We start from the raw sequence: 10,155 nt of genomic DNA, 5'->3' as shown, positions 1-10,155 counted from the left end.
AAATCGACATTTCTTTCGTTTTGAACGATTGAAAGGTTCATACCAAATCACATTTTTTGCATAGGAAACACAGTTACAATGGTCTGTTATGAGTCTATTTCTTCGTAATTTTTGACATAGAATTGATTTAAAGCTATCACAATCTGGTCTGATGGGTCCAAAAAGTCGAAAAATGGCTCTGTTCCAGTTTATGTTTTCAACTCGAAATATTGGATGCAGAAAATCAAATTTTTGCTCCCGAATATGCTTTTTTGAATTTAAATCATAAGATTCACTCATTTTTCAACGAAACAAACAATAAAACACTCACTTCTTACTATTTTGGCCTCAAATCAGGGCTTTGTGTAAAAATCATAATTTTGGGTGAATCTTCCGACGAAAAAGTCGATGTGAATTTTGATTGATTTCGTGTGGAATGGTCGATATATAGATTATATATATTATTTATAAAAAAAATTATTTTTCGTGGAAAAAAAATCAAGTCATTTTTGTACGAGAGCTTCTGTCACATCAAATAAACTTTTCATTTACATTTTCGAATTCAAACGGCCGAAAATTCTAGAACGTCCGAGGAAAACACGGCTGTCCGAAGTGCCTCCATAGAGTTCGAACGTCTTAATGGGTTTTCCGGCCGTCCAAAAAAAAGTTCAGCCACTTCGGACGGACAACAAAATTTTGTCCGTTGACACCTTTATTCGTAAAGTCCGTGTACAGGACATCAACTTGAGCTCTGGGCGTAGTACACAAACTCTAACCGAGGTACACACTTCTTTCATAACAAAGCCATTGAAACTCCTAATTGCAATTGAATTACATTTGGTGAAACTGTATTCATCGAATACATTGTGGTGAATTCATCTCTAGAATAAAATTCATCGAACAAATAATATCGTATTCAGGCGAAACTTATATTCTTTTATTTTGTTGGCAATACATTTTTTGGGTTTGCCTGAACTTGAGTAAATTTTCACAGTTTTCATTTATTGTGGCAATGCTTAATATTAAGTAATCAAATGATGCGAAGTAGTAGGCATAAATATGTGTCAATGAAGACAACAGAATGGAAAATTATTAGCTATTGAATCTTTTAAATTCTCTTTTTGTGTGATACATCATCGAATATAATATCTGTTTCTAAGCTTTGATTTTGTGACTTAAATCCCAATCGTGGAATCTCCGGATTTGTGACATATTTTTATGAAATGAAAAACGATTTTGGTTTCAGAATGGAGTTCACAATGCAGCTAATTCGGACATAGCGCTTAGGAAAAGATATTATGTTAACTGAATGTATCATTGATTGGATAAGAGTGATAAGAATGATAAGGGCAGATAAAATCCTGCACAATACACGCGCCGTACAAAATTTCTCGTGATTATCGCTATACTTTCCATTCGCATTATCTGTGCGGAATAGTAAAATATGGTATCTTAGTGTTCGCTAGTTCGAGTTATTTTCGTTTTCTTTGCAAAATTTTTTCAATTTTTTTCCGTAAAATATCATTGGCAATATTAATCCTTTCTTGTTGATGTCGTCGGTTAATAGCTGCGCTGGAAATACGAGATGCACTGCTTGTCAAACTATTCGGTGAATTTGTAGATATGCTGCTACTTTGGGGACGCTGCGCCAAAATCTTGCTCAAAAGAATTTGATTTTCCCGTTCGATTCGGCGGATTTGTTCATTGCTAAACGTATAACTTATTCTAGTTCCATTTTTAAAGTAATAGCATCTAAAGTATAAACGGAAGTTGAAAAATATGATTAAATATTGAATAAACACACGTATATCCATGTGTCAGAACCTTTTCTCCTGAGAGCGCAGACCTTGAATTGATCGCACAAAATGAATATCAAATAAATGATTGCTACTATTCAAGTGGTGTGGTGAATCATAATAATAATTATTTTGACTTAATGTCGAATGTTCTTGATCAAAATTGGAAACATCATCATTGAACTTATTATCCAAGGCCACGTTTTTCATCTTTTCTTCAATTTCTTCGATGTTTTTGATTGAAGCATATTCATTTCGACTATTCATCTTTATTTTAACTGAAAATAAACAAAATGATAAAAATTAAAGATTATTATTATTAATTCGCAGAGATTTTGACTCTATGTTGAAACTTACAAATGTCGACTCCTGCGTTGTTCACTAATATATGTGCACGTACGTTAGGAGTCAGTTCAATAGTATCAGCCGTGTTTAGCACTACAAGAAATGCATAAGAACTCATACATAAACATACTGAAGTGTAGTGAGAATCGTTTGCTATGCAGAATTAGTATGGACTACATACATTCGCTACACAAATTGTTTCGAGCACAACATTAGCGAATGTGTGCGAGGTATTAATCTACATAGCAAACGATTCTCACTACACTTCTATGTGTTTATGTATGAGTAACCATTTCAGATCGCCTGGATTTTCATGACGAAACGGGCCGGAAAATCGCCCGGAAATATAAATTTCCGGATATTATCGAATAAATCCGGATTTCGCCCGGATTTTTAAAAAATTGTACCTCTTTTCCCATTTTGTTCATACGAAGGGCTGTAACAGTGATTTGAACGGCACATGAGCACCATCTCTACTGATTGCCATTATTGAAATGTAAATGTATACAATGTTTACTTGAACCCGTGAGCATAAAAACAACGTATTGACTCTTCGCCGATGAATACGAAACGCAAAAAAATCGCCGAACAAAGTGAAACACCAATCTGTTATTGGATCAATATGAAACATGAAATCGTTGGCCACTATTTTATTTACGTTGCGCTTTGTTCCGAAGCGCGGCAAGTGTTTCATTTTGTTCCAGTAACAGAACGTTGTATCACTTTGTTCGGCGACGCGCTCAATGTACTGTTTTGAAAAAATATGCATGATTTGATACAGTTTTGTGCGAGTGCAACATAAATTCTGTTCGCTTGAAAGTGAATCGTGAAATATCGGCTGACTATAGAAATTGTGTTTCACTTTAATTGAAACAAAAATGTTTGATACACTTTTGAGTCCATTGGTATGATGATTCATTTTAATGGTGGTTTTGGTCGTGATTTGTCTATGAAGTGAAAATTAACTGATAAGGAGCGCGAATTTCGATGTGCCGATAACACCAATAGAGCAGAAAAAAATACTATATGAAAATCGAAAAAAAATTTAAACTTTTTTTTTCGACTGTTGCCTATTTCGGATCGTCTACATGGGAAGTTTGTATGAAATCCCCGGAACGCGGGTTCACGCCGCTGTGAATACATTGGTTTATATAGTGAAATCTATACATGGCCAAAACACGGACGCACAACACCCATTCTATTTCGCTCACACTTACGTGCAATTTTTGCCCGTATAACAAAGTAGTCTGCTTTACTGTTAAAAAGATGTGCGCAGTAAAGAAACAAGAACGTACATGTTTCAGCAACGTTAAAGTGCACGTAAGTGTGAGCGAAATAGAATGGGTGTTGTGTTAAAATAAATAGTTTAATATACCAATGGACTCAAAACTGTATCAAATCATGCATATTTTTCCAAAACAGTACATTGAGCGCGTCGCCGAACAAAGTGATACAACGTTCTGTTACTGGAACAAAATGAAACACTTGCCGCGCTTCGAAACAAAGCGCAACGTGAATAAAATAGTAGCCAACGATTTCATGCTTCATATTGATCCAATAACAGATTGGTGTTTCACTTTGTTCGGCGATTTTTTTGCGTTTCGTATTCATCGGCGAAGAGTCAATACGTTGTTTTTATGCTCACGGGTTCACTTCTTCTTCTTCATATTCTCAACATCAATTACATAAGACTTATGGTAACTCTCCGTAATCATTAGAGGTGGCGCTACTTATGCGCATCAAATGACTTTTGCATTAGCTCTTATGTACTTTGCGTGCCTTTTGTGTTCATAGCCATTGCATTTTTTTTTAATGATTGTAATCAATGTTTAAACCCGTTATAACCAAAAGTTGAAATGAATTATTTTCTTCAACTAAGTATACTTTGATCGTTCAATATTTTAATAACATTTGTGACAGTGGGTGTTCAGTTTAGTGTGTGCGCTCAATACTATGTTTGTTTTTCAAACAATCATCATTATGAGTAAAAATGATCGACGAATGCACATTAGTTCGCAGTTTGTTCTTATTGTGTTCAGTCCGAATGAAAACATAAACGAAAAGGTGATGAGAGTGATGGGCGACAGCGAGTTCAGAAAAACTACACTGAGGGAAATTGTGTTGGTGCGATTGCAGATGACCTTTCGAATATATTGAAAAGCAACTTTTTTTATGGCGGTTGTGATTTGTCCAACTATTTTGTGATTTCAAATGGTTGCAAACTAAACAACCACAATATAAAAAAATTGCTTTTTGACATATTCCAAACGTCATCTGCAATCGTACCAACATAATTTCTTTCAGTGTATAATTTTTTTTCAATTTTGAATTTCGCCCGGATTTTCGAGTGAAAATCTTTAGACAAATCGCCCGGATTTCGCCTTGAGCTGCCAGTTGAACGTTCATGAACGGTTCACGTTCAGAAATATTATTATATTCTTGTTCATGTTCGTTCGCGTTCAGTCCAAATTGGTCAAAATGAGAAAAATAATGTTTATGTTCGTTCAAGTTCATGTTCAGTTTTCTCAAAATTGTTCACGTTCAGTTCAACTCTGTTTAGGTTTGGTTCAGAAAACACTCCAATTAAACTGAATATAGACAAATTGATACCCGCATTTACGAACATATAATACAATACGTTCAATGCACTAAAATAAGGCGATATAAGTAGTTGTGAAATATTGACGCCTAGAATGCAATTTTCGAACTGGTTGGGGCAATCACAAAGGATCTCGGGTTCATTTCAACCACTGTTATTGCTTTCGGTTGGTACGAATGAAGTTTAGTCAGTTTTTGTGCACGCTCCTAACCCAATACATTATATTCAGCCTTTTTTTGTTGTTAATGCACACTCGAATATTGCCATTAGAGCCGCTGAGAAGTGATCCGAATATTCAGAGTATTTCGGCGACCTTAAATAAAAATTTTCATTATTTCCAAAACAACTGTTCGTCAAAAATTGAATTTCAATTGAAAATTGATCTGAATGAAGTCAAAACTTCGTTTCTTCTTCAATTCAATTATTCTTTTTTCAGAAGAGATCAACAACAATAAAAACTTAATGCCACAGACTTGTTAATTGACAACCGATTTGAATTGAACGTCCGAATTTTCAGTTTATTCGTGCCGATGAGTAATCGTTTTGCATTCAACGACAACTTGAAGTTGGTCCATCTGATATTATCATAATTACAACGAATACGATGGCTGGCTGGCTATGTTTCAAGTAATCATGTTCATCAACCGCACTGATACTATATTTAAACAATTGAAAATGTTTCGTAAATTGGATATGAATGATACGTTCATTTGCTTGCAGCTACCAATTTTTAACCGTCCGACGAAAATGTTATTTCCTTGAAACACATATCAGCGTTATTGACCGGTTTACGAAAATTCGCGAATTTTAGTCTTGAAACAACGTGAATTTATAGAAAATTTGTCTCCGATTGCATGAAATATTTTTTGAAGATTTATAGAAAAAAACTACAGTAAAACCCGTCAATAACGGAATCCCGTGGGGAGTTTTTTTCCCCACTATTGCCAAGAATTCCAGTGTTCACAGGATCCGTTATTCAGAGGTTTTTGAGTCGATTCAAACAAGATTTTCCATTATTGATGGTGAAAAGAAACAAAACATACATTTTTATGGGTATTCAATTATCAAATCAAGTGATATAATGAACGTGAATGGGAAGGTAAATGATACTCATTTTTTACACTATCAATTTGGCAGCGATGAATTCTGCATTTCATGAAACAAAACAATGATTACCAAACTTGATGTAAATGCACTGATCTAGTGAATATGTTTTTACTGGGAGCCTCAAAAATTTGTTTGCTTGAATGAATAGGCAATGATTTTGGCAAACAAAAGTGAAAAATAATACTGAATGAATGTAATGTAAATTGCAGTGATGGTTTTTCGTTAGCCAGCTATCTGTGTGAAATCAGTACATTCAAAGTATAATAATTTTTGATTTGCGTATTCTGATTCAAATCATACAAATTTTGAAAAAAATTAATATATTTCAATTAATTTCTGAATATTTGAAATTGAATTTTCGTTCGGGGGATACATAAAAATGCATTTGTTGTTGCTTTGTTTTTGGAAATTAATATGTTCCAATGAAGTAATGGGTCTAAGATTACTTCAACACTCTTTTAATGGATATTTTGAAATAACGACGAACTTGGTTGAATTCTTGACAACTTTGACATTTTGATGTACACACACATATAAATACGTATGGTGGATTGGAAAACGTCAGCAATGAACTATACTAACACTTGGTGTAGCAAGTTCATCGAATGTGTGAACGGGTTGTTGACAGTGCAAACTCACGATTTTTTCAAAATATTTCTTTGGAAAACAAATCGTGGATGAAGCCTAGGCTTTGCAGAGCCCGAATATCAACAATAAAAGAAAATAAATGAATATAATTCCCAAACAAATAATGTATATAAAATGTATGGCGTTTCCAATCTCACCACTGTTCACCACAATCAGTCAAAGCATTAATGTGAATGACGCATGACAAAGTGACTTTGACAGCACACGCATATGAATTGATGTCATGTTTACAGTCGGAAACGTCAATGCAAAATCTCCAGTATCCAGTTTCAGTCTACTTTAATCACATTTTACAATGTCCAATAAGGGGAAAATGGAACTTTTTTAATGAAAGTGGAAATTTGCTATTTACAAAACTTGTGAAATGTGGATACAAATGTTTTACCCAAAAAATTACAATTTCCCAATGATAAGACCTCAAAATAGACATACTTCTACATAAAAATGTATTTTTCCAAAAAAAAGCCTTACAAAATTTGTGATATCAGATGAAAAACCTCTAGACGAGGTTAAAATGGAGTGACGCTCCTGTGCATGGATTAACCACTCTAAAAGACTGATATCATATTGAGTGACGCTTTGACGCTGTATTACCTGTGGATACGAAGTTCAGAAGTGTATTTCGCATTCACTATTGTAAAAATTTATTTACAATAAGGAAAAATATCGCGTCACGACTTTTACACGGCAAAATGTTTTTTAAAAGCTTTGAAACAAAATTCAAAAGTCGTGACGCGATATTTTTCCTTATTGTAAATAAATTTTTACAATAGTGAATGCGAAAAACACTTCTGAACTTCGTATCCAGAGGTAATACAGCGTCAAAGCGTCACTCAATATGATATCAGTCTTTTTGAGTGGTGAATCCATCCACAGGAGCGTCACTCCATTTTCCATTTTAACCCCGTCTAGAGGTTTTTCATCTGATTTGATTTCATTTAAAAATAAATAAATTGAAAAAATTATTACTTCGCATCAGGACAAACCATACATGAGTGAAATTTGTTTTGAATGAAAGATACTTAAAATGGAGAGAAGACACACGTAGATTGGCTTAAGATAGAGATAGAGTAGCTTGAAAGAGAATGATGCTTGAAATACTGATTTAAAAACGACCAGACACAGAATGGTATTAATGGTTTCTAATGTTTATTGTTGTGCGGTGGAACAGAAAATGAGTTATCATAATTGAATTTTGGCAAAATGTAAGGCAAACTCCAAATACATCGCCAAAATTGTAATCTTCCAATACAAAAATCAAACGGTTGTATTGTGGATTCGAATCAAAGTAGCTAGATTGATTTGTTGTCAGGTCAGTGACATATAAATAGCTATCGAATTTAAAACCCAAAAAAGATTAATTGCGAAAAAAATAAACGTACGAGAGATGACGCAAGAAGCCGAGGATGGCACAAGAATTGAAGAATTGGCTATGAGAAATAATTTGAGTTTGGAGACAAATCGTAAGTAAACAGTGAATCGAATTAAACATGAATTGCATATGCGCGATAATCTTCTGATTATTTTGTCAGCCATCGCAAAACGATAAATCTGATTTTTTTATCGGTTTTTGCCGTACAATGGCTAAATTACTATATTGAATAAAATTCAGTGGACAACAATCTTGTTTTCGCTTCGTTTCGTCAATGAACAAAAATGAGAGAGACGATTTTTATTGTTAAATAAAGAAGCAACATACAACAATTTAAAAAAAAGATGAAACAAAACATGTTTAACTCGAAAAGTGAATCTTATTACATTCTGATAATAAAAGAGAAGCATGTTGAATGATAAAATAATGAAGAAACAAGAATAGCGTCAAAATAAAATTGTAACATGCGAATGTTGCATTTTTATTTTAAACGCGTTCTACGTTCACTACTATTTTAACCCAACTTTATATTACGGTTTTATATTCAAGATTATTATAACCGATTCGATTTTGATATTCGTTTTTTTATCTCATATCTGAATATGTTGCATAAAATTCCATGTTTATTACATTATCAAGTTACTATATATCATGTTATGTTACTCATATATCAAAGACAGGTATGACTCAGTCATTTAAATTCCTTCAATCGATAAAAAAACATGTTCATTCAAATCTAGAGCAAAATGCCAGTCATCAATCATGACATTGAAAATAAGCAATGTGTTTGAATTTGAAGGCACATGCGATGTAAATGTTTATGACACACAAATTAGATTAGGCGCATAGGAGCACACCCAAAAGTAAAAAAAGGTAAAATCTCACTCAGCTCAGCTGCTGACGAGTTGCGTTATTTTAACGCATTTACAGTATAAAAACGAGATATCATCCCAACATACCAATGGGATGATTGCTGAAACTTTGGTTTTTATACTGCAAATCCCTAGGGGGTAAAATCATTTTTTTCATCTTTTATATCCGCACGCATCAAGTAATAACTTAGAAAATCAATGGTATGCATGTAAATCCGAAATATCTATGTATATTCAACAATATTCATCGTGAACGACAAATGAATATTACTGAATATACATGGATATGTCAAATTTACGTGTACCCACAATCAAGTTTTCTGAGCAGAGATGACTTTAGCGTACCCAAGTGAGCTACAGCGCACCCGAGTATTTGTGTTGTTTTTTTTTTGTTTTTTTCTTCGTTATACTTTACCATTTTGGTCGAAAAAAACTTTGTATCAATATTTTGTGTAACATAACAAAGAACAGTTTTTGAAAAAACACATTTATATTAGTAAAATATGAAAAAAAATCCCCAAAAGTAGAAATTTCGTAATATTGCGAAATTGGGCCAATGCGCGTAATTACTAGGTGCATATGACCACACAATGCCAATACCGGGGGCAGAAAATGTAAGCTCTTCTTCGTTATGTTACACAAAATATTATTTAAAAAAAATCCTGGCCAAAAAGCTAAAGTAGAACGAAAAAAACAACAAAAATACTCGGGTGCGCTGTAGCGCACTTGAGTGCGCTAAAGTCATGTCTGTTCAACCGTAAATTTGAACGATTTTGGTAGATAACGGTGAATATTGGAACATTTTTTGACATTATTGTCTAATGAATATTATTAAATATACATAGATATTTGAGATTGACGTGCATACCAGTAAATAAGTGCAGATTGTATAGTCAAAAAATGTTCCAATATTCACCGTAATCCACCAAAATCCTTCAAAAGTGGTTCAAATTTTCGGTTGAAGGTTTGATTCACAATTTTTTTTCAGAGTTATTTACGTTCTGCAAAATCGCGTGAAGCCCCTAGGCAAATCCGTTAAAACAACGCAACGCATACTCGTCAGCAGCTGAGCTCAGCAGCTGACGTTAGTTAGTGCTGCTGACGTGAGATAATAACACGCTCTGGTAAAAATCAATCAAACCAGTGGCCGTGAGGCGGTGACAAGTGTGCTGCTCACGCACACACCTGCATTCATCAAAGTGAATTCGAGTGTGTGTCTGACACTTCTCGCCGCCGCACGGCGAATTTAAGAAATTACAATTCAAATTCTATCGTTAGGATGTGCTCGCCACAACTCTTTGGTACCATATTGAAGCTCTCAATAGTGGAACCTCTTTTCAAGAAAAAATCTCGAGATGGTAGGAACAATTTTCGGCCAGAGCGAGTCCACTATTTGGAGGCTTTTCTGTACAATTGAAAATTTAATAGAGACGTAGA

At 34.0% G+C, this 10,155-nt stretch overlaps 1 protein-coding gene across 1 annotated transcript in view; it reads right to left on the bottom strand.

Moving 5' to 3' along the window:
* Positions 1 to 767: 767 nt before the first annotated feature.
* LOC129578506 (protein hemingway) overlaps positions 768 to 10,155 on the bottom strand; it is a 26,256-nt gene continuing 16,868 nt past the window's right edge. The window contains exons 2-4 of the mRNA XM_055467207.1: positions 2,133 to 2,213; positions 1,804 to 2,053; positions 768 to 1,731 (exon numbers count right to left, since the gene is read on the bottom strand). Coding sequence (XP_055323182.1) covers positions 1,452 to 1,731; positions 1,804 to 2,053; positions 2,133 to 2,213 — 611 coding nt within the window. The 3' untranslated portion in view covers positions 768 to 1,451. The remainder of the gene's footprint in view (positions 1,732 to 1,803; positions 2,054 to 2,132; positions 2,214 to 10,155) is intronic.

Source organism: Sitodiplosis mosellana, unplaced genomic scaffold, assembly GCF_009176505.1.
Source record: "Sitodiplosis mosellana isolate CC-2019 unplaced genomic scaffold, AAFC_SMos_1.0 Smas_scaffold_6226, whole genome shotgun sequence".
Taxonomy (NCBI): Eukaryota; Metazoa; Arthropoda; class Insecta; order Diptera; family Cecidomyiidae; genus Sitodiplosis; species Sitodiplosis mosellana.
Note: the sequence above shows the minus strand (reverse complement) of the source record. Positions and strands in the feature narration are given on the sequence as shown.